This window comes from Alligator mississippiensis, chromosome 10 (genome assembly GCF_030867095.1).
Source record: "Alligator mississippiensis isolate rAllMis1 chromosome 10, rAllMis1, whole genome shotgun sequence".
NCBI lineage: Eukaryota > Metazoa > Chordata > Crocodylia > Alligatoridae > Alligator > Alligator mississippiensis.
The window spans coordinates 3,740,239-3,767,967 of record NC_081833.1 but is presented as its reverse complement, the minus strand read 5'-3'; the positions used below and the strand labels follow the sequence as shown (position 1 = coordinate 3,767,967).

The 27,729-nt window shown below is 44.2% G+C and overlaps 2 protein-coding genes across 2 annotated transcripts; one reads left to right on the top strand and one right to left on the bottom strand.

Annotated features, from left to right (window-relative positions):
- Window positions 1-431: 431 nt before the first annotated feature.
- On the top strand, window positions 432-17,815 carry TMEM116 (transmembrane protein 116). Its single transcript, XM_006277879.4, has 11 exons — window positions 432-732; window positions 1,219-1,265; window positions 1,489-1,552; window positions 5,156-5,287; window positions 9,659-9,763; window positions 13,236-13,285; window positions 14,120-14,203; window positions 14,302-14,440; window positions 15,770-15,914; window positions 16,047-16,120; window positions 17,186-17,815. The coding sequence occupies exons 1-11, from the start codon at window positions 541-543 to the stop codon at window positions 17,384-17,386; spliced, it is 1,233 nt and encodes a 410-aa protein (XP_006277941.4). The 5' UTR covers window positions 432-540; the 3' UTR covers window positions 17,387-17,815.
- An 837-nt stretch (window positions 17,816-18,652) lies between these two features.
- LOC102559793 (disintegrin and metalloproteinase domain-containing protein 20) lies at window positions 18,653-26,215 on the bottom strand. The gene is made up of 2 exons (XM_059713384.1): window positions 22,088-26,215; window positions 18,653-21,706 (listed from the first exon to the last, which is right to left on the bottom strand). The coding sequence occupies exons 1-2, from the start codon at window positions 22,311-22,313 to the stop codon at window positions 19,383-19,385; spliced, it is 2,550 nt and encodes an 849-aa protein (XP_059569367.1). The 5' UTR covers window positions 22,314-26,215; the 3' UTR covers window positions 18,653-19,382.
- Between the last annotated feature and the right edge of the window lie 1,514 nt (window positions 26,216-27,729).

The following is a 27,729-nucleotide window of genomic DNA, read 5'->3' as shown; positions in this document are numbered from 1 at the left end:
ATTGGTGACGGGGGTCAGCGGAGGGAGGGATGCGGCTGGTGCGTGTCACCCACGGGCCAAGGGAGGGAGGGGGTGTGACAGCTGCTGCCTTGCTGTGGGAGGGGGTGGCTGCCAGGCGGGCTGTGCTGCAGTAAAGGAGCCTGCTCCTTCCTCGCCTCCCGACCCAGCGCCTCGCCGCCTCTGCAGGGCAGCCGGGGCTCGGGCCCTGCGGCTGTCAATCAAGGGCGCCCCCTGAGGCGGGCGCGCCTCTGATTGGCCGCTCCCCCTCCTGCCCGCCCCTCCTGCCGCGGGGCGGCCAACCGCAGCCCTCCTCGCCGGCCCCGCCTTCACGCCGCGAGCCCCATTCCCTGCCGGCGGTGGGGGAAGCCCGGGGGCGGGGTTAGCCGGGTGACGTCAGGCGGAGGGCGTGGCGGCGGGAAGCCGCTGGTGGCCACGTGCGCGCGTGTTCGCGAGGTGGGGGGGGGGGTGTCACTCGTGTTTCGTGCCGCGGGTGCGAAGCGCCCTCCGCCGCTCCCGCCCGGCCATGCCCCTCTCCGCCTCATGCCAGCCGCGCCCGGAGCCGAGGCTCGGCCCCTCCCCAGAGGAGGGGCCCGGCGGGGCGGGTGGCGAGCCAGCCCTGGCCGCCGGCATCGGGGCGAGAGGCAGCTGGTCCTGCCCGGTCCCTGCTCCGAGCCCATGGCCGGGCCCCAGCTCAGCCGGCGGGACGGGGACGGGGACGAGGACTGGCAGGAGGTGAGCGGGGCCCGGAGTCTCCCGCCCGCCCCGTCCTGTCTGATGTCTTTGCCTCTGTCTCTCTCCCCTCCCTTGCATTTCCTCCTGGACCCCTCTTCTCGTCGTCCAGCGGCTCCATCCCGCCCCAGTGTCTCCACATCCCCTCTGCTCTTCCTGGAGGCGATCCCTCTCCCCCGATTTCTCTCTCTCCATCCGCCGCTCTTGCTCTCTCAGTTCTTCCCTCCGTCTCCTCGCTCGTCCACTCGCGACGTGGCGCGCGTGTTAGCCCCCCTCGCCTCCAGAGAAATCATTCGATCCGCTTGGCTTTCGTTTCCCACCCAGCCTCGGGGGTTTTCTGCCAGGCTTCGCAATCGACTGCATTTAGGATTGAATTTAAACAATAATTTCAGGATTGCTTGGTGTAAAAAGTATGATAATAAAAAGCATTATAATCCGTAATAGTGAAAAAAAAGTTTCTTTGACAACACTTTTTTTACTCCTCCCCAGGTTTATTCTGCGGTACAATGGATCCAGTTTGTCATGGCCACTTTAAGGTACGGTACTTAAGCGACATATCGATGTGAGGAATTGCGTGTAGGTTTAGTAACATCCTTGACATGTCTCTTCTCGTCGTTCCAGCTCAATAATGTGACTTTTTATTAATTTTGATTTCAATGTTAATAAACTTAAGTAAAAGTAGATGTGCTGCTCTGTAGCTCTAGAAGAAATGAAACGAAATCCCAGGTTTTGGTCTCACGCCAACCTCTCGATTGTCAGTGTTACAGGCTCCAGCTCCATCATTGCCTACGCCGTCTTCCAAAACACGGTGCGCTCTCCGGAGGTAAGGACCCCGCCTTTCATTTTTTAAGTGCCTTTGTTTGGTGCCCTGCGGATAAATTGGACTTTATGTAACCGAGCAGATGTTTGTGCACGAGCTCTCCGCTAGGACTACGCAGAATTTTTAGGCACATCCTCTTTTGATTGCTAACCCTTAAAAGAAATATTTAGTACTTGGAAGCAGATGTCTGAACGATTCACTGGACTGTTATCTGAAATTATACGTTGTTTTATGCAACAGATGCTCTTTCTAGGATTTTTATCCTTCCCCACTGCATGGATTTAAGAGGATAATGAGAAATTGCGGCGCTGTGGTCTGACCCCAGGACTGGGAACGGACAGCTTCTCTCGGTAGTCTCGATCTTTGCTCTGACCCTGACTGTTTCTGTCACTCTGGGAGTGTCACTTAACCTCTCCGACTCAAAAAATGTGCCAAACAATGGAATAAATAATACTTGATTTACTTCATGAAATGGAAGAAAAGAGGTGGTGGAGATTAATCAGTTAGAAAGGTCAGAAGGATAAAACTGGATCGAGCTCGGTGGCTACCTACTTGTACACATCTGCCAACTAAGCACTGAAAGTGGAATTGAGCCCCCTTTCCGAGAGCACAAATGAACCAACATCAGTGTGTGCACAGCTACATCCTGTATCCAAGCTATAGATCAGTGAACAACCTTGGGCAAACCATTTAATAATTTGCGTTTCACCTCTTTTCTAATGCTTAGCTGTTGTAAACTCTAAAATGTGTTCATGTTTTTTTGTGGCATTTGCTGTACATATGAAGAGTTTTTAAAAACAGTTTTGATGCAAATCTCCAGAATTCAAACTTCAGTATTTGCAAGGTTTGGTAATTATGCCAGTCACTTGGAGTTGCCTCCATTCCCTGGTTAAGTGGCCTGTGTAATTAACCTATATATATTGCAAATGTTCCACTAGGAAATCATTTTAAATGAACTTTCAGTGGATATTTGTGGATAATATTTTTCGTAAGCATGTGTACTAGAAAATTGCAAAGTAAATGGAAAAATGAATGGGGCTGAAAAGTAATAAATAGGTATAAATTAGTTGAGTTCTACTGACTCCTAAGGATTAATTCTGGCATCATATAACAAAGCTTTCTGTTTTATGCACCTTCCTTGTCTCCAAAAAATATTGCACACCTCATGAGTCAGATCTTTGATTCCTATGTGCGCACATCCCCATGGGCCGTAGCACAGAATCGGGATGTGTGCACAGTCAAGTACACATAACACAACATTGGGTGACGGTGGAGAAGGGAAAGGATGTTTAGGCAGTTCCTAGAGATTGGGGTCTTACCTACAGGATGTCAGGTTTCAAATCTCCTTCACAGAGGCCATCTAACACGCAGAGTAAAGAGTATGCAACTCATTCACCTTGGAAGAACAAGGGCTAGGTCAACCTTGTTAAGATTTGAGGTGGTGGCTTTAGGTAGTTCAAGTATTTCCACCCTCATGCCATCTGTTTCTGAAGGCTTCTGCTGCAGAAGCAATGCCTGCCCTGGCTGTCGATTCCTGATGCTTCAGAGGCAGGTGAGCTCTGCAGTACCTGTGCACTGCTATGCACCCTGGCAAGAATCCAGTCAGTTGCCCACTTGTGTAAAGATTTGGGGGTTTCATAGATTCATAGATGTTAGGGTCGGAAGGGACCTCAATAGATCATCGAGTCCAACCCCCTGCATAAGCAGGAAAGAGTGCTGGGGTGAATCCCTCCTAATGCTTGTAGCAATCATCTGATTCCTCGACTCGTGATATTTTATGAGTAAAGTATGATAAACCAGGTGTTCGTTTCCCAGCTATGCCAGGTGGGGGATAGAATTATAAACAGTGATTCATCCAGACTGGGACCTGCTGCTGAATTTCAAAACACTGAAGCACACTTTCTGGGTGTATGTTGCCTAGAAACCCCCCGGCACTAACTGTTATTTAAGGTGTGACACGTTAGCAAAATAATCCCCCCGGCCAGCCAGCCTTGTGTGGGAGAGAAACCGGAGGGGCTCAAAAACACGGGCTATCTGCCGGTAGATGTGCTTTGGGGAACTTCCAGTCAAATTGCACACAATACTCACGTTTTTTTTCCAGTCCAACTATCTGTTCTAAACCATTACATTGTAAACTAGAGGAAGGACATGTAAAAGAAAGCATTTAGTTTTTCTTTTTGAAAATGAGAACAAGTTTGCCTTCCACTTCAACCACAGTATCATCTGCTTCTTTGTCAGCTTTTGTGCCTAAACATTTCCCTATGGGTGAACTGTTAGACAATGACTGGGGTCACCTGTTCACTCAACAAAGTTGCTGATCCACTTCTTCCAGGGTTGTTTTCTTTTAATCTACCCATGGGAACAACCATCAGTGAGTTCTAGACTTCTGTACATATACCTCTTGTCACCGGTCCAGTTCTGCATTCACAAGTGGGTGGCAGCATTTAAAAAAAAAAATGTTTTAGGAAGAATGAGTAAATACAATGAACTCAGTCATAAAAACTAGCTGAAGATATTTACACAGAGACTAAAGGTTTGATTCACTGGTCGGCAGCTATTGGATGGTGCTACTCCAAGGTAAAATCTAGAGATCCATGTTCTCAGACGCTATAAAGCAAGAGGTGCTTAAACTCCAGGTGGAACAAAGACTGAGACCTAGAAAAACCCTGAAGAAAATCCATTGCTGCCTCTTTGTCGCTATAGAATAAGGACCAAACTGATGGCCAGATTTTTCACCCATGTTAAATTTAGCAAGCCATTTCTCTTCATCTGGTATGAAGGAGACTGTTATAAGTAAATACTTGTGCTGGTGCATAGTTGTTTTTAATTAAAGAACAGTGCCAAGTCACATTCAGTCCAAAACATTGGTTTTGTAAAATAAATGACCTTTTGAAAAACTAAAGCCCGTAGAAATGTTTCCAGATTTGTTCAAGCTTTAAAAATTCCTATAGAAAAAAAATTACCAGCATATTTTCTCCTGGATGTTGAAAGTTAGGAACCAAAACTTACATTTTAGTGTCTGCATAATTGGCCTGATTTTCAGAGGCTGAGCCCCAGTAACTCCAGCTGGCCCAGAAAATGTTGGCCATTTCCCGGTAGTGTTTACAGTCCAACTTAAACAGCTTTTTGCTTGCGTCTGAGAATGTGAAATTGTCTAGAAACTGCCGATAACAGGGATTGTTCTGGTGCTTAAATGCAGAAAGATGCAGCAGAGTAACAGTCACATTGCACAACTTTCAGGTGTGTAAAATTATTTCAGACTTAAGTCACTATGGGCGCTAATCATAAGACATGGAAGGACAGTCTCTTTATCAAATTATAGGATTTTGAACCTTTAAACCACTTACATCCAAATTCAATGCAGCTCAGTGGATTTATTTAAAGTTGATAAAATGATACAGAAGTTAATTTATTCTGGGCATTTCTGGTGTAAACCTTCCCTAAGTGCACAAACCAAACCACTTTCTAGTGTAGGGATAACAGCACTAGCTGGGTACCTGGGCATGAAAGTTAATCAGGAGAAGGATAGCAAAGCTCTAACTGTTGAAGTTGGTTCAGACTACCTAGAGCATTCATGAAACTAACTAATCCATTTGACTTTTCTAGGTGCGCCCTCTTTTCTACCTAAGCCTCTCTGACCTGTTCCTGGGGGTTTGCTGGCTTGCTGGGGCTCTGCTCTATAGCATGCAAACCACAAATCAGGATATCATATGCTATAACCTGCAAGCAGCTGGGCAGGTGAGTAACACTGGGTTATCAACTTACGCTGTCAGGTTGCTTTGTCTGAACTATTGACTGAACTGTCCTAGAACAAAACTCCGAATGCAGTCCTAAATACAGCTCAGGCACTGGCTTCCTCTCTGATCTTAATATGAAAGATTGCCATTTCTCATCTGTACAGTGTTGTAAATAATATAGACCCGTAGCTCATGGCAGGGCAGCAATGTGCTGCAGTGTTTGATTATCTGTCATAAAAATAGTTGATAGTTTCTCTCTTTTTGAAAGGGTACCAAGATTGCCATTATGTGTAATATAGCATTACGTTTTTGGTTCTATTAGAAGTTTTCTCCTCCCAGCAAAAGACCCAATTCTAATGTTCCTTTAGGCCAAGACCTGAAAACCTCAGTCGCCAAAGCATCCTCTTACGTTAGTAGTCCTTGCCCTCACAGTTTGTCCCAATGAAGCCTAGTAGTTACTCAGTTGCCAGAGTGCTTCTCCTGAGGTTTGCTGCTTGCGTCTGCTGCCCTGCAAGTCTGCTGCCCGTTCCTGTTCTGCACTCAATTCATGTGCAGGGGCATTAATGAAGTGGAAGCATTTTCCTGACAGTTCTCTTTGTCTTGATGGCTTGCCTTGGAATCATTAGGGTTTCTTCCTGTCGGAACCTATTTGTCATTACCTGGTGCACATCAGACATCCATCTATTTCAGGGAGGAGAGGAGAAGGGGGAGAAGGAGGCTCTAAAAAAGGTGTCACTGGTTCAGCAAAAAAACCCATTGCCCTCTGGTGGCTACAGGACCTTGGAATGGCTTGAGCTGCAAGGAACGCGTGGAGTGTATACAGTCGAGACTTTGGGGCTATGTAAACTCGCAGAGGCTGCAGAAGTTTAAAGTTTCTGTTATGTCCAAAAGGACGAGGGGGCTCCAGCTGGTGTTTGGACAAGTTTAGTGTGCACCCTAGAACAGGAGAAGACAATGCACTGGCAAGCCTGCTGTACATAGCAATACTGTACTGGCTTTGTGGGTGATGGAGATAATGATCCACTCAGTCTCTTTTCCTTCTCAAATTCTTTTATTGCAGTCAAGATGTGGACCAAACCTCATCTGGTCTGTAGGCTGCAAATTGTCCAAGTGGGCTAACAGGAAATTTCCCACTCCTCTCCTTCAAACCAAGTCAGTGGGAGTTGGAAATAGCTCTCTGTAAATCCTAGAGAGGCAGGAAGACAGCTCAGTGTATAGTATGCATGAGACCTTGCAGTGCTACATTTCATAGTCAGGTTACCATGACTTAGGTTTTTTTTAAACATCAGTACTCTTAGGTAAGCCATATGACTCATCATAGCAAGAGCTGTACTTGTGCACAACTATTCCACTTGTAGCTTATCTCTGACTTCTCCAGTTCCTCTTGTGCTGCTGTAAAAACAATGATATACATTTGCCTTGGGGTAGGGAACAAACAGGTTTGTTAGGGAATGCGCTGTAGTGGTCCCTTGGCAAGGGGGAGAGGGATGTATTCTAGCTGGGGTCACATAAAGGAGAACAGTGGGGGAGAAATAAGGGGAGTATGTGAAAGGATTTTCTGGGCATGTGGCTGCTGGGAGCTTTGAGGATGGAAGTCACTTTGTAGGCCAAGTAGGTAAGCTTCTCATTGCAGCATGGTTTTCAAGGGCTACACCATCCATCCAGGCATGGTCCAAAAAAGTCAGAGTGTTGTATTGCCATGACACGTGTATATATTTGGAAAGCAATCATGTCCGCTATTTTTGCTGGTTCCGTCTGCTCAGGGAAAGATGGGAATGCAGGTTTGCTTGGAAGCGGTGCGCTCTGTTGTGTCTCAGGAGATGTGGGCTTGGCAGTGACTTCAGAGATGCCCCCTCTTGCCCTAAGTGCAGGGAAGGAGCCAGTGTGCTTAAGGCCCTGAAGATTCATGGCATTAATTGTAAGGTTTCATCACCACTGAACTCAAGGGACTGCACTCCATGCCTTCCCAGCCCCAAGGGGCCCCTGGCAAGGCCCCTTGGTGGCATCTGCAGGCACCTGGAGAACATGGAGGAGAGAGGGACAGTTGGAAAACAACAGAGCTTTACTTTCTCTGGAAGCAAGAAATCCAGACCATGAGTTGGGGCAGGACGCTACTCTAAATGGATAAGGAGTACACCGAGGTACAGCGAGTCCTGCATCCATTTAAGAGACACTTTCAGCCCTCAGCTGTGTTTCAGCCCCAGGTAGGGCAGTATTGCAGCTCAAGATTCCCACTGCTGTTTCCCAAGTGCAATGAAAGTTGAATGAAGCCTTTACCCTATTTCCAATGTAACATGGGCCTAAGTGGCCAGCTCCCCACAGTACAGGAAAGGGGGATCAAGTGGACTTTCCCTGGGTAAAGACAAAGGCAGTCGGTCTCTGGTAGAAGGGTGCTCCAGCCTTCAGCCCTATTGAAATCTCTTTCTACTGTTGACTCTAGCAGGAGTTAAAACACCTCAAGTACTTCCCGTAGCAACCTGTGGAGTATATGCACCGTGTGATAAAATACAGGACAGTTCATTAAAGAAACATGCTCACTACAACTGCATGTAGTGAGAACTTCAGACGTATACGAGTTGGTAATCACATTTGACCGACACCTCAGCAGGCCACAAGTGATCTGCATTGTAATTAAATCAAGAAATATCTCTCACCACCATCTACAACTTCCTTCTAGTCCCCTGGCTCAGGAATCTCACATTGTGTTCATAGACATTTTGTTTAAAATGGTCCAAGCCTTTAATCCATGCCCCGGGCACATTCTGATAATGTTTATAATGCTCTGAACTTCTTAAGTAGAAGGAGCGAGAGATGGGCAAGGAATTGATATTTCTTAGTGTTCTCAGATTAAAGGCACAGGGACAGGAGTGCAAGCCTCTCCATACTGTTCCACCGTGTGACATGCCTGCAGAAAACACACACAAGCAGTTGAGCCTGTTTGGCCCGTTCATTATGGCCTAAAAGAAATCAATACGAACTAGTGCCTGTAAATTGCTAGCTCTGAGGGAGGTTAAGTACTGAAACAGGTTACCTAGAGAGGTTGTGGAATATTGATCATTGCAAGTGTTTAAGTGCAGACACGTACCTAGGATGTCTTAGGCAGCGATTTTTCTCCACTGCAGCCTCTGACAGATAGTTAAATAAATTAAATAAAAACGTAGCATACGTTCCCCTCTGCTGGCCTGTGAGTTTATCTTTTTTCCATCGTGGCCATCGATTCCATGCTACAAGAAACAGAGGAGGTGCCACGGTAATTATGAAATGTACCCGCAGTCTCCCAATTAATTCTAATGGAACAGTGAGATCTTTTGTGGATTCCACTCTGTTTGGCTGACACAATGGGAAACTAATTATAATTAAGGACCAAAGAGGAGAAAACTAAGTGCTTTCCATTCTCTTATATTCCAGCCTCATTCCTATATGCCAAGTGGTGATGGGGATGGCAGCCCAGGGCCTGGAAGTTTATCCTCAATACCAGAAGTTGAGGGGGGAGAGTCAGGAGAGCAAGGCTCTTTTCTTAGTTCCACCAGTGACTCAATGAGTGGCTTTGCATAGGTCTCTGTGCCTCAGTTTCTTATACGTGAGAGGCGAGAACAATAGTTACCTGGCTTTCAGGGAGGACTGTGATGTACATAAGAACTAAAGTGAGTTATGTTTGCAGACTGTCCTATGGAAGACACTGCAGAAGAGCAAAGGATTCTCATTCAACTCCCACTGTGGGCTGGAGAGCCATCCTGCCACTCCTGACTCAGAAACAGTCGTCAGTTCTTTCTTGATCTTCTTGCCCAAGAGCGTTTGTTGTCTTGATTAAAACGAAGTCTCAAGTTTCTCTTACTTCATTAATGTTTCCCAGGATAAGATGGGAAGCCCCTAGCATAGTCCCTCTGCTGGAGCTCATCGTTGCTTAAAGTAGCCTGAAAAAGCGGTCTGTCATCACATCTCTGTCTGCCCATGTCCAGTGGCTAGTTCTGGCTCCAACCTTCAAATCCATCTTGTTCCTTTAGCCCCCACACACTTAGCTCTGTCCTTCAGCCCCCATCAGTTTTGGCCTCTGTTCAATTTGCACCCTCTCGTTGCCAATCACTTCTGCCTCTTTAGTTCCCAAATCAGTCCTGTTCTTCATCCCCTCCTCTACCAGACCTATGGTAGCAGCTGTAGCAGGGACGTGGACTAGAATCAGCCGTTTAATTTTTGGCATGTCCTGATCTCTCCACAGTGTTTAATATTTTACCTCCAGTGCTGTATCGTGGTATGTTTTTGCAGTTAGTATACAGTAGCTTGATTAGTGGTTGGGGTTCATTGGAGATGTAAAGTGTCATAAAAACACAAATGTTATTGATGGAATAAAATTAAACCTGTTCTTATTTCTCAGATTTTCTATATGGCTTCTTTTCTCTACACCATTAACTATACCTGGCATCTATACATGGATTTGAAAGTGAAATACAGTCAGAACCTTCACAGGATGTCCTCTTTGGTGAGTGCTGTTGGATGGTTTTTCATGTATTACATATTAAGAAACCGTGCTAAGACTTACGACACTGTCCAAGACATAAATTAGAAAGACAATTCTGGACACAATGAATTTACAGTCTGAAGCTCCAGCCCTGTAATTCTTTCTTTAGTGATTGACAGGTTAAGGTCAAGAGGGCTCCATGTGGGTCTGTTATAGGTCCTGATAGTTAAAGTAGGCCTGAAAAACCAAAACAGAGAAGATAATCTACACTGTAGGTCACAGAGGGAAGAATAATTCAGAGGGCCAGATACTCAGGCAATGCATGATGGCATCTTTCTGTCATCAGTAATGCAGGAAAGAGAGACAGCCTGACTGAGGAGCAGTCCAGGCATGAAGAGCAACATGAAAAAAGGATGAAAGAAATACATGTAGGGACAGATCCTCCTCTACCTATTGAGTGCCCAAGTGCTCCTCCTCTTCCACCCTGCTTGAGTCCTTGAAAAATATTCATACAAAAGGTGGGTCCATCCTCCTTGTTATTTTTTTTGTGTGACTTAGTTTTAAAGCTAAGCCTGTTACAAAAATAGTTGTATTAATGGACTTTCAAGGACTCAAAAAAGGTGGAATAGGACTGTATTTAGGCACCTAAGTCAAACTGGGCACCAAACAGGTGGAGTAGGATTTGTTCTTTAATATTACTGTGCTTCTCTTGCTCCATGTATAAAATAGGCATAATACTTACCTAGGATCACACAGGCTTATTGTACAGCTCCATTCATGAATACCTGCCTGTAAAATATGTTGAGAGTTTGAGTAGGAGGTGTGATGGAAGTCAGCATTAGTATTAGTAGGACAGGTTGGTACTCCAGCATAGGCTTTTTTGAGCTACTGTCATCAGGGGCATTTAGACATGCTGTTCAAGATCTAGCGTAATCTTTAGGAATGAAGGAACACAAAGACACACAACTCAGAAAAACAGCCTTCAAGTACAGGCTAAACAAACACTTCACATGTCATTCTTCACACCCAGCTACACCTTGAGCAACTGCTATCTCTGGGGTGAGAATTCCTCCTGACGTATTACTGCCCGACAAGAGGCTCTTTCTCCAGCACTTCCTGATGAGTGCGTCAGTTGAATTTCTCTGTGTATCTGTCCTTTTTCCCAGTGAGAAATCCCTTTGCCAACTATCCCATGCTTCCCCACACAGACAGTCGCTCCTTACGTTTCCACGTTTCTGTTGGTGAAAAGCAGACGTGACAGATCACAATGCAGCTGAGAATTTCCCAGATGTTGGACCAGCTCCAAGGGGCATTTCTCCCTCTTCGTTAGTTCTTACAAACACCCACCCCATTTTTACACAGCAGGCCAGTCTGAAGTCTCGTGTTTAAAATTCAGCTCTGAGCACTGTAAATTGAGACCATCGCCACTTCTTCTGTGCCTACTGGTTTAACTTCTCTGTTTCAAACCAAGGCTGAAACAACCTGGACCTTTGTGGTCCCGCTAATATTGATAACCTGTCTTGATTTTAGGGCTGCTTTTGTCCAAAGACTGTAAGAGTTCTGCTTTATCTCTGCCTCGCTGCCTAGGTGCCTCTGGGAAAGAGGAAGGCAGGATGCCAGTTAAGTTCTCCTTCTCTGCCTTAAAGGGGAAATCAAGATGTGTGTTTATGTGCCCACCCTGAGTTCTGGTTTCTCTCATCGTTCAACAGAAAAGGTGGCACATGATTACCCCACAATGCAATTGCATGAATATGTCTGTAGAGCTATGTGAACTTGAGCAAGAAGGAGCTCTGATCAAGAAAAACATTATTTGAAACTCAGACTCTTGCTGGGAGTTTTTACTCATGCCACTGGTTTTCCACGGCTGCAGAACTGGATGGTGTTGTGGGCCAAGCCCACCGTTTCCTGGGGGCAGTCTAATGTGAGCAGCCACAGCACATCTCCCAGCAAGCAGGCTCTGACTCTCGTACTTCTTCTCACAGTTTGGTTATGCTTCTCAGGAGCCTGCCAATTTCTATTGCACAAAATTGTGTGCAAAGACTTCATCAAGAGTCTGTTTTCCATTTTGAAGTTTTCCCTCTGGATCCTTCCAGCTTCTGAAGGGCAGCCATTCAACAAATTGTTGGGAGAAGCAGTTACAAAAGTTAAATCTGTGTAACTTCCATTGCACTATGCATTCCTCAGTGCATTGTATATCCCTCATTTTGGGTTCAATAAGGATTAACGTGCCTTGAAACCACAGTGGGGAAATGCTTCCAAAGTTTAGAAATGTAGCTTAATGGTCAGAATGAGTTCCCGAGAGCCGGGAGCTCCTGTCTGAGACCCTATCTCTGACCCTCCGTTCCCCATCTGCGAAATACAGGTAGAAACAAAGCTGTTTAATTACCTCAGAGGGCTGACACAAGGATTAACTAATGAGTGTTTGTTAAACACTTCCACCTCGTAAAGGTCTCAATACATTTTATTATTTGCAAGTCCCTTCTGCTTTGGGCAGATACCCCAGAGCTGTTATGCAGCAGAGCCATGTGGATCAAGAGGATTTTGGTTCCAAGTGTATGTGGCCATCAAGTGACTCATTCCTCAAAGGAAAATGTTTCCGTGCTATTCAGTGGAATCTCTATTTTGTTTTTTTGGTCTTTTTCATGGATTCTCACGCTAATAATTATTTCAGCATCTGGTAAACATAATGACTTACATACTGGTCTTCAGGGCTTAAATGTTACATGTTCATTTACTCCTCCCAAGGAAGACAGCATCAAAACTACATCCATGTGTCTTATTCTTTCCTTAATGCAGTCTGATGAGATATTATAGGACAAGTCCTACGGTGAAGGGAAAATCACATGTCAATTGATGGAGAGAATTCCCATCGATTTAACTGAGGTCATGATTCAGTCCAGTGAATGAGTAGTCGTGTGGCTTACATGCCAAGAGAATGAGAGAACGGAGCTGGACAAGAAAACAAGGGGGGGAAGTATAAGGAGGCTTAACATAAAGCACTGCGAATCTATCATATGCTTTCTTGCTCGTGGCTTTTCTAAACACAGCCTCACCCTGTTTCATATGTTTCAGCTTATACTCATCGGTACAGCTCATGCTGACTTACTGATGTGTACCTTACCCCCATTCACCTCTGACTTTTCTCTCATTTTTCCTGTGTAGTCAGGAATCTGACTGGCTGTTCGAGACCTCTCTCCTCATTTGGTTTCCTTGGAGGAGAATGATTAAGTGAGAATCATTCTAGGAGATCCACGTGCATGGGACTACTAGGCTTGGTCTCAGAAGCCAAGATTTGTGGCTTATTTTACATGTCAGTTGTTAATTTGGTACTTCCCCCTCAGTAATTTGGCAAGATTTACTACCTCTAGTAAAGCAGATATCATTATGGAACTGAGCTCCTGATAATTTACCCTCCAAGCGTGAATCCTCTTAAGTTAACAGCTCTCATGCATACAAGGAATGATTGTTCAACTAAACGTTTCGACTCTTGCAGGTTTTAGACTATGGTAGTTGTCTTGGCCGAACAGCAACAATTTTGTGCAGGTAACGTCTATTTCTCTCTGAGATTGGGTGTTTTCAGTGAATCAGTGCTAGCTCAAAGCTCATCTTTATATTTGAAGCCATTATTAAATCCTGGCTCTGTATTGCATGACTTGGTAGTAGTGGGGTCTTCGACCAACAGAGTCGGAACCTCAGCGGACACAGATTGCTTTTCCTCCAGTTAAATTAGCTGTAATGTGTCCAGCTGTAATGAGCCATTGTTTACATGCTTCCATGTATGAGTGTGTGGGAGAGAGACTGGAAATGGGACTTGATCAGTGTGTCCTGGATCCCCTGGTGCTAACACCAAACGACGATCCTCCCTTTGGAGGATCTCAGTTTTATTCTTACCATCTCGGTGCCTGTTCCAAGCAATCTTGATATGACCATGAAATGATTATAATTTCTGGTAGGGATCACATCCAGTTTTTAAATTCTTTGAAAATATAAAGTACTGTTGCTTAGATATACATTATTGTGATTATGAGGATCCTTCTGGGTTATCAGAAGCATAGCAGCAGTGCCCACGTCGTAGCCCTGCCAGATTCTAACGAATCTGCAAATTCTGCTAAATACCTGTCCTCAACAGTCTCAGACAGGACACAAGAAGTAGTAGTACAAGACTATTAAAATATACTGAAATAAATTATACTCTGTTACCCAGGTATATCTCCTGCTGTCCATATGAATAAAGGCACAGAAGCTAGAAGTTTATATTAATTGGATGTTAGAGAACTATTATTTCACTATATATCCATGAAAGCACAAAAGAAAATGCTGGTCGGGTCAGGAGAGAGCAGCTTCTTTAACTGAGCTACTGTCATTTTCTCTCTTCAGCTTGATCCCTTTCCTACTTATGGTTCCTGTGTTTTGCCTGGGCAACGGTAGTGATTGCTATGGGAACTTCAGTCAGAAACATGGGTAAGCCACACTTCAACTCTGAATGCCTCGCTCCCTCCAAGATGGCTATAAGGAGTCCCCCCAAGTAAATACACAGGCTCTCCCCTTTCTGGTTCCAGGTGTCTCCTGATGCACACAGAATTAACCAAACCCACTGGTCAGCTGCAACCTGTTGGTGGCTCTCTTTGTTCTGTGATATATTTGTATGGCATCGGGATCTTCCTGATCTCTTTCTGGGTCAGCTTCATAGCCATTCTGGTAAGAACACTTTTTTCCTTGTCCATCAGACTGTGAGTATATGCAGTAAGGATAGTGCTTCCCATCTGGATGATCCCCCTGTCACTTTGCAGTCACAGGTGGGTTATGCTAGCAGCCCTTATATTCACTCTTGGAGTCATCAAAGGAACTATTAAATTACCTTTCTTTGGCAGTCCCAAGCGCTCAGCTTTGTTTGCCTTCAGGGCACTGATGCAAAGCTTACGTTTGAGCCAGGCCTTTGCTTGACCAGACCAAGCAAGCTATGGAGGGATTTCTCTCTTCTTTTCTCTTATTCTTCTGTGAGGATCAGTGACCAAAGAGGAAGTTTCAAACCGCAGTGGGCAGTTACAAACAGATGTTGGTTTCTGTGTGTGATATACCCACGTGTCAAGGTGAGGGCCAGAGTATAAATAACTCTATATATGGTAGATTTAAAATACATTGGCTGTGAATGTCTTATTCCCACTGGGTACCTGTAGGTGTTCCACCCCAAAAACTACCCCTTTGTGCACATTTAGGAACTCTTCCACTTTCCACTGAAATGCTTCCACATCTGAAGTGGAGAGCAGCAGTTGTTTAACAGAACCTAGCAATGCTATCCAATAACTCAAGGTAGGACAAATACCAGAAATCCTAGTGTGTGATCAGGAATTTCATAAAAAGAGTGGATTGTGTTGTTATAAGAGCTGCTAAGGGTGATTGCTTATTTCCTGGAGTCCAGATCTACTATCTAGAGTTGCAGTTGCTGGGAAATAAATTTATAACAAGTCAATCACTGTTTTCCCCACAGACAAATTATTGTTTTAATAATATGTTATATTGCATTGTTAAGCATGTGGGCCTGGCCACTGTAGGAGGGCAGATGCCAGACAAAAGGGAGTGTTGCTCATATCTGGCATTGCAGGGTCTATTTACCAGAGGTTTCCTAGATTAAATTCTGCCCAAATGGCTTGGATCGGGTCAGAAATCTATGATTTGCAGGCTGGATTTGGCCTGTAGACATGGGGTTTCAGTGTCATTTGGCAGCAGAGGGCTTCAGCAACAGTCATTTTTCCCTGCTCCCACAGGGAGAGGACCTGGTTGCAAGCACTTTCTCTGTGCTGCTGCAGGAAAAGACACTGACAGCTGGTGTGGCTGGGTCCTAGTCCCAGTGGTCCTCTCTGACCCAAACTGGATTACTCCGGCCTGCAGCCTAAAAAAGGTTGCCGACTGCTGGCCTAGATACTCTAGATGAACATGTGTCCGACTGCAGCTGTGCGTGAGATGCAGTGAATTTTCCAGTTACACATACGTAGTCATATATATTAAGAAATGCAGTTTCTTTTCTAGGTTCTACTCATTCAAGCCCGAGGGTTGTACAAAAGATATGTAAACTCATCAGGATTCTTGGGCAGTCAGCAGTGGGCAGTGATTAAGATGGTGGAACAAAGAGTGGTTTTTTACCCCATCGCTTACTTCTGTTGCTGGGGTCCAGGTTGGTAGAGAACTGTTATTTTTTACAAGATTCCCAATCTTGTGTTCTAGCTACTAGATATAAAGAGAGAACAAGTGATAATGCAAAGGTATAAAGGCAACAGCAAAATCATGTTACCGGTTTCTTTTCCAGCTGTCCTCCTTGGAATAATGAAGTTGACTGTTTCAGAGAACAGCAGACTCTACATGGCTCTGTATATTCTGCAGGTAAAACTCAGTGTATGAAATCTCCCAGAACAGGTCTTTTTGACATCCAGCTGTGCTGTTGGCCCACTTCTAAATCCAGCATGCAAATGTACTATATGCTTTCACTTATAGATTGCTGTCATGTGAGTTTATGCGCAATGCATGCTTGGGGTTTGGAAAGACTCTAATTGTTCTCAAGTTTATTTTGTGTCCTTTTTCTGGTCTCAGAGGCCAGAAGAACTTTTGCACATTAAAAAGTGCAAACACTTAAGTCTTTGAGGGCCAAATACTAACGATCCTGTCTTTCTATAGTTCTCTTCTTCCCTTTTACAAGCATAATACTGACACACCAGTCTGGGGTTAGAAGTGACTCCTAGGGAAAAACAGTCACCCACTGAATGGTCATTCACCACTTCCATGGGGTTGACACAAATGTTTCTAATCCAAGTTTGGACATGCTCAGTTCTGCTGAACTTGGGAATGGCTGTAGGCAGACTTTTGAACTGACCTCTCAAACATCATCCACCACCTACAGTTAGTTTTCAAAGAATATCAGCTGCCATGTGGAACTTCTGACTATCCATTTGTGCTCAACAATAATGGGGGCACCAAAAAAGCTTTGGGAAACAGGGCAGGTAGAAGGATACTGCACTGGCTTCCAAGGGCAGCTGGGGTAGTTTAGCACACTGAAACTTCTGCCAGAGTGCACTCAGGTCAGCAAGTATTCCCCTGCTGACTCCACCAGGCTCTGAAGCAGCATTCCCTCTACACTGCGTGGCCGCACAGGCGTGCATGACTACGTGGCATGAGCAGGCCTGTGTGGCTGCGCACACCACACAGCTTAGAGGGAACACTGCTCTGGAGCAGGACTTCCAAGATTATGCCCTAATGGGACTTTAACATCCTATTCCAATTTCAAGAAATCTTGCATTTCTCTTAAAAATGTATCCTCACTTTAAGCCAGATCCAGTTAGAAATGTGCAAGAGGTACAGAAGGCAAGGAAAAAGACGTAATTTAATTCCTAATACTTACTATGCATGATGTAGGATGAAAAGGAGTGTTTACCTTCCTGGGGTCTTTCTTAGGCACTCACTGCAGCTTCCCAGGGGCTCTTAAACTGTATCGTGTATGGGTGGACCCAGAATGCATTCCAGTCCATGAAACGCAAAGCCTGCCGTGACGTTGACACGCAGACACCTCTCCTGCGCTCCCAGAAGAAGTTTTATGCCAGCGTGCCCAACCCCAGCACCCAGGCAGTAGCAGTATCTACATCTACAGTGCTCTGACAGTTCTCTGTCAGCAAAGAGGAATAGATGGCCTGCTACCTTCCAGCCCTGGCCTGGTCACATCTGGTAGATGTCAGGCAGACGCACTTTCTTGACTGGAATTAACTTAACTGCTTTGTCAGTTATAGGCATGAAGAGTTGCATTTAGGCTGGCGGGCCTGTACAAATCTGGATGGAGATGAACTGTTCTCAGTGAAGATTGTTATTTATTTCATAGGGTTTTTAATGCATTATTTTACCTTGTAATATATTTAGTGCAGTCTCTTCTTTATGGAAATATCTGAGAGTTGCACAGATTGTTACGGTGTCTCAGTCCTTAACTGCCTCTCTCATAAGGAGAGATGGCCAGGGGATATTTTTCTTGCCTAAGTGATTGTCACATTGTACTGACAAATTTCTGACAATAAAGTAAAGAGGAATATTTTAAAATCATGCTCTTATTACCAAAATATAAAAAGCAAAGAAGCACAACGATAGAAGCTGAGTGCACTACAATGTAAAATGATGATGGCAGGTTGAATTAGAGGTCAGCCTAACCCCGTCCTGTAAACCCACTGAAATATCAAGGGTACTTTCTGAAAACCGATACCCTTATCTTTAGACTATTAACACGGAAATAATGCTTAAGACTTAACTTCCCTTATATGCCTCATTTCGCTTTGACTCTAAACAGGCGAGTCCATTTCAGTTCTCTCCTCCGAACTGGTCATCGGTCAGCTGAGTGTACCAAGGAGAATAATCCCATTTTAAGTCATTGAGGTTCTTTACACAACCAAAGTAAGCAGGATGTAGCCTGTTGACTATTTGTACAGAATATTGCTGCTTTAAAACATTTCTTGCTCCTTCAAATCAGAGGGCAAAAAAACAGCTTTCCATTTGAGACACAAGCTTTGATTTTTCTGTGCTGTGAGTTTACGTGTTTGTTAATTTACATTCTCAGAGAAGACCCCTAAAGCTCTGGAGCTAGTTCCCCTCCTCCTGTGTCTTACAAATACCTGTCAACTGAACATTTCAGCATGCTCCATAGGATCTCTCTGTACCTGGCTTTTGCAGAAGGGGGAGTTTGGTGGGATCAGGTGGGTTATAATTCAGTATTTAACATCAAAGGGCCCAGAGTCTTAGATGCACCTTTTTCAAACCTTTTAAATACATCATTATAGATACAATGTGGTCATGCATGCACTCAGGTTAGTTACTGAAGTCCTACTTTAACTTTTTTCTTCCATATTCTGTAGTTAGCTAGAAAGAAAAACCTTAAAAACTTGATAACTTTCATGTTGTTTATTTGCCAACATCTCTTTCTTCCTATGCAAAGTAAACTTATTTAAATATTATTTAAAAATAGAAATATAACACTGGAGTTTTGGGTAATAAAACAATTTCATGGGAACCCTCGGGATCTAGTAATCTAGATCCACAGATGCTCTAGTAGGAACTGCCAGGCCATGGCAAAGCAATACCAGGTAACCCCAAATGATGGTCCTTCCACTTCTTTCACTTTTGTGAACTAATTTTGCCTTGTTTCAACTGTCTCTTTGCATCCTGTTCAGGAGGAGGACTTCTCTTTTGGCCCCACCTTATACCTGTATTAAGCACTAATGGTCTGATACCCTTCTTAAATGCTGTCAGCAGTAATCAGAGCAACGACAAGGGGAATTATCGAGTTGCTATTACTGCTTATATCTCTAAAAGGGTGGAAACAGATATTGCCTATGTGCTGCACTTGTGAGGCTGAGGAAACAGAAATCCTTGCCTGTTGTCATGCTACAAGTGACTAAAAAAAAAAAAAGAAATTGTGTGACAACAGGAGTCATACTTTTTTGCACCTCCTTTTAAAAATTATAAAATTGATTGTATGCGTTTAGAAAGTAACTTTATGTGAACCCCTAAACTATCTGAAACTGTCAGTTCTTTTTTAAGAATGCCTTGTCTTTTCCACAACTGCTCAGAGACCCCCTAAAAAGTGGACTTTCCGTTCTGTATTTTCTTCGTGAAGCTAAACTGTGTCGTCTTTCTGCGGGCTCCTATCATCACTCGGGGGAGACAGAGTTCTAGACCGAATGTTTTGAACTGTTCTACTAACTGCTTGCGTTACAGCAGCACGTCTAAATATTAGAACGGCAAGGATAACAATTATAGCAATAGCACCAAGGACTATTCCTATAATAAGCATAATCAAATTGAGAATTCCTATTTTGGAAACTGGTGGAGGCCCACTGTCACGGCTTCCTCCAAAGCCAGGAAACTGGCATAATGGAGGGGCCCAGCCATCCTTGCAGTGACAGTTCCCATTATTGTTGCAGACCCCTCTTCCATGGCACGTTGAAGAAGGTGAACACGATAATTGCAGCAATACTGAATGATTGAAACATGTTTGATTATAACATATCTTGTCTGCAGCACATGTTGCACCATCTTCTGTTAATCCATAATCAGTTGACTCTGCCAGCGAGTAATAGTCTGTGCCCCAACACCAGATATTGCTAACAAGTGTCTGAATGATGGTCACGTGTTCCTCCAACCAAGGTAGCGTTTTAACATCCACACATTGTAACCTCCCACACAATACATTTTCTGGTTTACATTTCTCAAATGTCTCATTTTCCCCACCATCCCAGCAGTTGCCAAACCGATCCCCTTTCATGTTCACTTCTCTGAAGCAGCTTATTGGAGCAGCTTTTGCTGGCTTGCCAAAGAGTTTTTCACATTGTATATTGTGACTACTGCATTTCCCGTAAAAACAGTAGCCATCACCACTGCATACAGTCCCATCTTGTATGTGCGTATCCTCCGGACAATATGGAGAAGTCCCGTTGCAAAACTCTGGCAGGTCACACTCGCCTACAGTGTCTCTACATTTTGTCCCTTCTACAAGAAGCTGGCAATTTTTACAGCATTTTCCAACATTACAAGTAGCCCCTTCTTTTTTTTTGCAAGTGTGATCACAACAGGGGTCCTTTCTACACTGCTTCTCAGAGCCACAATCACATTCTTCTTCTTCTTCTACAATTTGGTTACCACAGCGCTGCATTAGAAAAAATACCCCAGTCTCTGGGAGGTTATTCAGACAGTTTCCCTTGCCTTGACGCATGAAGTTAAGATAGTATCTCTCGCTGCAGTTACTGAATTGATAGACTTCCCTACGAGCTGGGTCCATGATGCAGAAAGATGAATTGCCACATGCACATGCTTGTTCATCATGCACCATACCAACCTGGTGTCCCAGCAAATGAGCAACAAGCAAAGCAAAGTTTTTCACAGGACTGTTGATGAATGATACCACAGCTGATGCACGTGACCGGTCACAGGCACTGTAATGATAGGATTTTGCGGTCAATTTGTCCTGCTGGTCTTTTCCAAAATCGTTAAATGAAAACAGGTGTCCAACATCATGTGGCACACGTGCGAGTAGCTGAGCTTTTCTCCAAATGTTGAAATTATGCAGAACTTCAGCTACGTTCTTTGTTATTTTGATTGGATTGTCGTCTGTCCAAACCTCTAACGCGGTCAGCAGAATGCGAAGACGAAGGGAAGAAAAAAATTCATCCGCCAAATTCACTACTTCAATCACTGACAGTACCACGTTAGTCATATTTTTGTCAGCATAGTCGTAGCGTTGTTTGTCTACCACTACTAGAAACTCTAGGTATTTAGTCTGCCCCCATACAAAAGGTTTCTTTGATGCATGCTTCCTAGCCTCCATCACTTCAGCAGTTTGCTTTTCTCTCTCTCCATCTGTTAGTTCACACGCTGCGGGCTCAGGACCGGCCTCCCCTATTCGATAGAGGTGGTGCTGGAATATCAAGGAACTCTCCACAGGTTCAATGCCATACTGTAAGCTCCCAATCCGGAGCAAACCTCTCAGTCCTGAGCAGGTGCTGAGGACAACAAGAGACTCTGGGCTATCTTCTACGTACCCATGATAGTAGCAATCCTCTGGAATGGAGGGGTGATCTACCAGCAGCCTCCCCTGGGGGTCATAAGTGTAGACTGGTAAATTTTTTACTATAAATCTTTTTTTCTGCTTCAGGTGAACAATTTGATTCCTCCCTTCCACCTTGATGACATAGGACATTTCATCCTTGGCAGCATTTCCTTCCTTTGATACAAACTTCCTTGGAACAATTACTTCATAGGAAGCAAATCCTGGAGGCGGATGCGGGCCACAGTCTGTGCTGGGAAGAAGCAGCCCCAGGAGCATAATAGGGACTCCCAATCCAAGGAGCACCCCGGTCTCCTGCGCTCCACCCCCTGCTCTGAGCCACGGCCGCATAAGTCCTACTGGCCTCTGGATCTGATCCATGGGCACTGCCTCCCAACCTGCAGCAGAGAAAGGAAACATTGTGTTAAGTTAGACTGAGTGCACCACCACCAAGTCGGTCACAGAGAGATGCCTTCAGCCATCATAGCCCAAGGTTTTCCAGCAAAATAGATGATGCCTCTCCCAATTTCTCTCCATGTCCTCTGCCGGCTGCTTCCCTCCTCGACTTAGCTGTAACGATACAGCTGTATCCCACCTGCTTTTACTCATCTCTTAGGACAGCCGCAGGTAACACATAGCGTATTCTGCCCCATGTATAAATACATTTCTGTGGGCCTCTCCCCACCCTCGTACTTTCCAAAGCATTTCCCTAGCGCCGGGGCAAACGTTACGTACCTGAAAGAAAAAGGCCAACCAGAAAGCCCTTTAAAATTACTTACATAGCATAGAAAATCCAACAAGCCTCAGCAAAACGAAAGGAAATGCGGTGCTGTAAAACAAGGGGAGGAAAAAGCTGGTTTCGGAGGGTCCCGTTGCAGTCCTGGCGTGGAATGGCGCAACGGGCGCCCGTTTCCGTTTGTGCCGCTTTGAACGTGAACATTCCACGGCCGGAGACGGGCGCGGGGCGCTGGGCCGAAGCACGGACGGCTCTTCGGGCCTCCTCATTAACTATTTTATTGGACGTTGCCTTTTTTTTTTTTTTTTTTGTTAATTGTAAACAGAAATTTCTTTCCTTAAAATGTATTCCCTCCACCAGCCAAGAGGCATTCGCGTAGGATCTGACACACCCGTTGGGCCACACTCGATTAGTGGGACCTGGGCACGAAAGCAGTTTGTTTTGAGGTGAGGTTTGGTCATTTGGGTTCTTCTGTATCTGAACGAGATCGGGCAGAGTACAGCTTTGGACGATCGACGTCATCCCCTCCTCTGGCTGTGTTCGACTAGGGCTCTGGCAATATCGAGCTGATATATTTCCTTGTGTTATAGTCTACATTTTATGAGTTTATTAACCCAAGGGGCAAGGAGAAACATCAGAGAGTGGGATAACAGCCGGAGTGGATCAAAAACTCGGACAAAGCTCTATTGGAAATGTTGCATTGCAACATTTCCATAGGTTCTCACCAGAAACACTGTTCTGGTCCCAAACTCTCAGCTAGGGGTACTCCGAATCATGCAGTGCTGCCCTTTCCTCCCTGGTTTTGTTTAACAACAAGGATATTTTTGCATCTGTATATTAAAGGGAAAAGGAGATAAGAATTAATGGTTTCCAAGGATTCCTTTATAGGGTGAGTTACCGGGTGTGAAAAGAGAGGTGAGATTTATTACAGTTACGTGTGTCCGTAGCTACTGGAGTACAGACATAGTCTTTGCCCTCCCCAATTTTATCAGTTAACAGCTAAATCACGTAAGATACTCTCAAGGAATGGGACTAAATGTATTTTACTAAGTGCATGCTACTGGCACCTACTAGTAGGTCCCATAGTAATTCAAGAAGAGAGGTTTCATTTTATTTGCCCACCGTTACCAGTGCAAGATTGATACCTACTGTATTTTTGTAGGTGCTTTGTCTGGCCTAGTTTTGTAGCTTACCTTTAAATACAGTCCTTTTCCTGTGAGCTACTCAAAGCACTTTACAAAGAATAAAGACTCGTAGCACCCCTGAGATGCTGCGAGTACAAACATATTCTATGTTTGTGTTATTCTGCATGGTTTATTTTAGCTGATTTTTATAAAAAACCATGTGACTTCCCATTTACGAAACACAGAAGCCAGAAATCTTTTAAATTTAGTAAAATCATTTATGTACACTAATGTAAAATATTTACAATGTAATACTGGTCCAAAATAATGTGATTGATAAAACTGGAAAAGAAAATTAAAGTTTTTTAATACAAAGAACAAGTTAAACGTGACCCACACAGGTCTCCAAAAAGGACTTCAAAGGAAAAAATACATAAGGTGGCGATACCAGAATTTTGACACATTGCCATTACCAAACTAAAACATCCTCTTTCCTAATCAAGTTCCTTTAATCTTTTTTAAAAAATAGCCAACAACAGGATAACCCAGATATACAAGAAGATATGTAAAGGTCAAATGATTTCCAGCAAAGATTATTTAAAAAAAAAAAAAAATCAAAATAGAATAGCCATGGCAACTTTCTGGTATGCTTTTAGCATTTTTACGAAGAATTAGCCGGGCACCATCCTGAAAATCCTGTTCAAGGCTACTGCATATCCAGTATTCACAGTCTCTCCGCACATAAACGGTGCATTAGCATCTCATTAATGGAATTTCATCAACTGAAGGGAAAATGGAAGAAAAAAAGAGGAAGATACAATAAAGCATCCCTACACTCTCCTATACGTAGCATCCTCCTCCTCGCTGCTCTTTTGCGATCTAGGGCTAGGAGTTTGCTTTTAATGTCACTGTGCTTCATTTCCCCATTTATAAAATGGGCATAATACTTGGAGAGTTCAGGTGGGAGGCGTGATGGCAGGAAGCTAGTCTTTCAAATATTAAGACATTGAGCAGGACCAGTTAACACCGTCAGCATAGGCTCCTCTGAGCAACTATCGTCAGGACCCTTTAAAGATGCTGCTCCAGATCCAGCATAATCCTTAGGAATGAAGGAATACAAAGACATTATTCAGACGCGTGTCAAGTACAGGCTCAATAAATGCTTCGCGCACCCTGTGACCAAAATCTCTCCTCGCAGCTGTTTCATTCTTTGGACCCAGCTAAACCTTGAGCAGCTGATCTCTCTGGGGCGAGGACTCTTCCTGACGTGTTACTGCCTGGCAAGAGCTCTTTATCCAGCACTTGCCAATCAGTTGAATTTCTTTATGCATCCTTCTTTGTTCCCAGCGAGTAATCCCTTTGCCAAATATCCCACACTTCAGCACTTCCCCGCACAGACTGTCACTCCTCAAATTGCCCTGTTCTACGTATCCGTTGACAGATCAAAACGTAGTTGAGACTTGCCCAGGTGTTGGACCAGCTCACAGAGGCATGTCTCCCTCTCCACTACTTCTTACTCCGAAGTACTGTCTTGCAACCACCCACCCCCACCTTTAACCAAAAGGCCAGCCTGAGCTTCTGCACTTCAAATTCAGCTCTGAGTACTGTAAATTGAGACCGCCTTCACTTCTCTGGGCCTACTGGTTTAACTTCTCTGTTTCAGACCAAGGCTGGAACAATTTGGGCTTCTGTGGTCTCACTAATAATACTCGGTCTTAATTTTAGGGCTACTTTTGCTCAAACTGTAGGAGTTCTGTGTTATCTGTGCCTTGCTACGGAGGTATAAAGACTAGGAAAGGCAGGATGCCGGTTGAGTTCTCAACATGTGTTTCTGTGCATCCAACATGTGCTCCAGTTTTCCCATGTCCCATATTTGTTTCCTTCAGGGACCCCTTCCTAGCCATCACATACCATGGCACTAAGTCCCCTCTCGCCAAGTCTGCACCCTCCCAGACAAGGCTCTGGCTCCTGCACCTGCACCCCGACACTGCTCCCCTTGCCTGTAGCCTCCCACCCCTCAGATGCCTGCCATCCCCCCCACCCTCTTCTCCGGGCATGTTGTAAGGAGAGGTGCCGAGAGGACTCCCCGAGGCAGCATGGCTTCTTTCCCTCTGGGAAAAACAGGCGGGCGCGCTGTCCTTTTCTCTTCAGGGCAACCTTTCTCCCTCGTGGGCTGTTTGGGAAATGGTAGCCGAGGGCTGCCTGCGGCTTCCGCTTTGCTCTCAGGAGGCAGCCGTTTTGAAAGGGGCATTTTTGTGAAGAAAAATGGCCAAAATCAGAGCCTTCAGCTTAAAACATTTACTTTTGAAATCCCCCACTTGGGCCTTACCACCCATTTTGCCAGCAACTGCATCAGTTACTGCAGTGTTATTAAAAAAAATGTAAAAAGGTCCACATTAGCAATGAATCAGGCAGCACCGCTCTTGGGGTTTCGGTCGGACACCGCTCTCACACCCTCACCGAGGGGAGTAGCGGTACAGTAGGGCTGCTCAGGTCGGTTGAGGACCAGGGGAAGTTTAAATCATTTCAGTCGTCCCCGTATTGTTATCCCAGGACAGCATCACTATCATCACACACCAGCCAAACCAGAATTTCTTTTTTAAAGGAGAATAAAATGCCAAAGCAGATATTAAGAAGTTATATATATGTGTGATGGTATGCACTTAAAACAGGGCTATAATATTGGCAGGGTAGTTAGAGAATGGCGATCGTCTCTCTGGCTGACGAGACAGGATGAACGTGGTTGCAGACTGCCATAAGGGACATTTGGGAGTGGGGGTGTGCACACGTGCACATGGAATTATAATGTACATTTATCATTATAATATATATTTTTATCATTTAAATTATAAATGTCCAGTGGTGGCAGCAACACCAGCAGCAGCAGCAGGAAGGAGCTGCCACCAAAGGGAAGCTTGAGTTTGGCCACTGTACCGGGGCAGCAGGACCAGGTGCATGCGCCACAGCCCAAGTTGCACCCCCGTGCCTAGGCCAGGTGGGGCAGAGACCTGGCACAGGCCAGATAAAATCCCCTCATGGGCCAGATCTGGCCCTTGGGCTTCAGGTCTCAAGACTACCTCTTCCTTCTTTCTGTTCTGTGGAGATTTACATTCCCTTGTTCATCTGAACAAAAGAAGCCGGAAGCCTTTTAAGTTTAGTAAAATCATTTATGTACACTGATGCAGAATATTTACAATATAATACTGATCCAAAATAAAACTAACATGTGACAGATAACACTGAAAGAGAAATCAAAATGTTTTTAGTACACAAGTTAAACATGGCCAATGAAGGTCTCCAAGAGGGATTTCAAAAGAGAAAAAATAACCAAAACCCACATGATGTAATGATATCGAAGCTCTGACATGTTGCTATTACCAACCAAAAACATCTTTTCTAATCAAGTTCCTTTAATCTCTTCTTTTTAAATAGCCAAAAACAGTCAAATTACAGGATAAGCTAATATAAAAGACAATATGTAAAGGTCAAATGATTTCAGCCAAAGATTTAAAAAAATAAATAATAATAATAATAATAATAATAATAATAATAGCCATGGCAATTTTCTGGTATCCTTTTAGTGTTTTTACAAAGAACTATTCTTCTATGGGTACCATCCTGGAGACCTTTCCATTTCAAGATATCATATATACAATACTCACAGTCAGCTTTGAAAGATCCATGGGATTTATTTCCAAGTTGAATTTTACATAATCAAGAAAAATACCTTGTAGTTCCAGTTCCTGAAAAAACTTAAAGAAAGGTGGAAAGACGAAAATATAACTTGTAAATATTTACATAGGAACCAGTAAAGTATATTTAATTCTGAATTCTAAAATTTAGCCTAAAATTTTAAAAAACAAAACTAATTAAAGTTTTTATAACCAGACATATAAAACCATTTGACCTTTAGGTTTAGCTAGTGTCATCTTAATCTTCTTTTCCTTATACACGTATCAGATCAGCCCAGGTTCATCAGCTGATGAACAATATGATCAAGAGCAAACCCCTACACAAGTACTTTCTCACCAAAAACAGATGTCAAAATGCATTTGATTTCTCCCTTCCAAACCTGCACTGTTCAAATATCAAATTGGTTTAGTCAGTTGTGAATGAACCCACCTTGCAATTACCAATGGCCCAGAATAATTCTGTTGTTTAAATAAATTAAAGAGATTCAATGGAGAACAGACACCTGATCACAATGATCAGCAATGAATTAGGCAGTTCTAGGTCTTCCTAACCCATTTGCTATTTCTGTTTCAAGTCTATCTAAAAGCAGTTGCTATGACAGTCTGAGGCTTTCTGCTCCTGATATAACACCTACTTTGTATTGTGGAAACAGCTTGAAACTATTTCTAAAAGGATCATTACAAAACCAGCGGCAGAGGAAGTCTTGTTGGAATCTCATATTAGTTTGAATCCCAGAGCAAAGGCAGATTAAGACACCAGGTCACCAGTTAAGGCAGAAGTAGCCAAAGGTGACCGATGATGGAGCTCTACAGGCAAGCCTTGCCAGAATCCCCTTTCATACTGGGGGCAGCCCGTGTCAGAAAGCTGG

Excerpts from the sequence above, each read along its gene's own strand:
- TMEM116 (XM_006277879.4), top strand. The coding sequence starts at position 541 with ATGCCAGCCGCGCCCGGAGCCGAGGCTCGGCCCCTCCCCAGAGGAGGG. Across the intron at positions 1,266-1,488 it reads TTTGTCATGGCCACTTTAAG|TGTTACAGGCTCCAGCTCCA; the intron begins GTACGGTACTTA and ends CTCGATTGTCAG. Across the intron at positions 13,286-14,119 it reads ACAGCAACAATTTTGTGCAG|CTTGATCCCTTTCCTACTTA; the intron begins GTAACGTCTATT and ends TTCTCTCTTCAG.
- LOC102559793 (XM_059713384.1), bottom strand. The coding sequence starts at position 22,313 with ATGAGGAGGCCCGAAGAGCCGTCCGTGCTTCGGCCCAGCGCCCCGCGC. Across the intron at positions 21,707-22,087 it reads TGTTGGATTTTCTATGCTAT|GTTGGGAGGCAGTGCCCATG; the intron begins GTAAGTAATTTT and ends TCTCTGCTGCAG.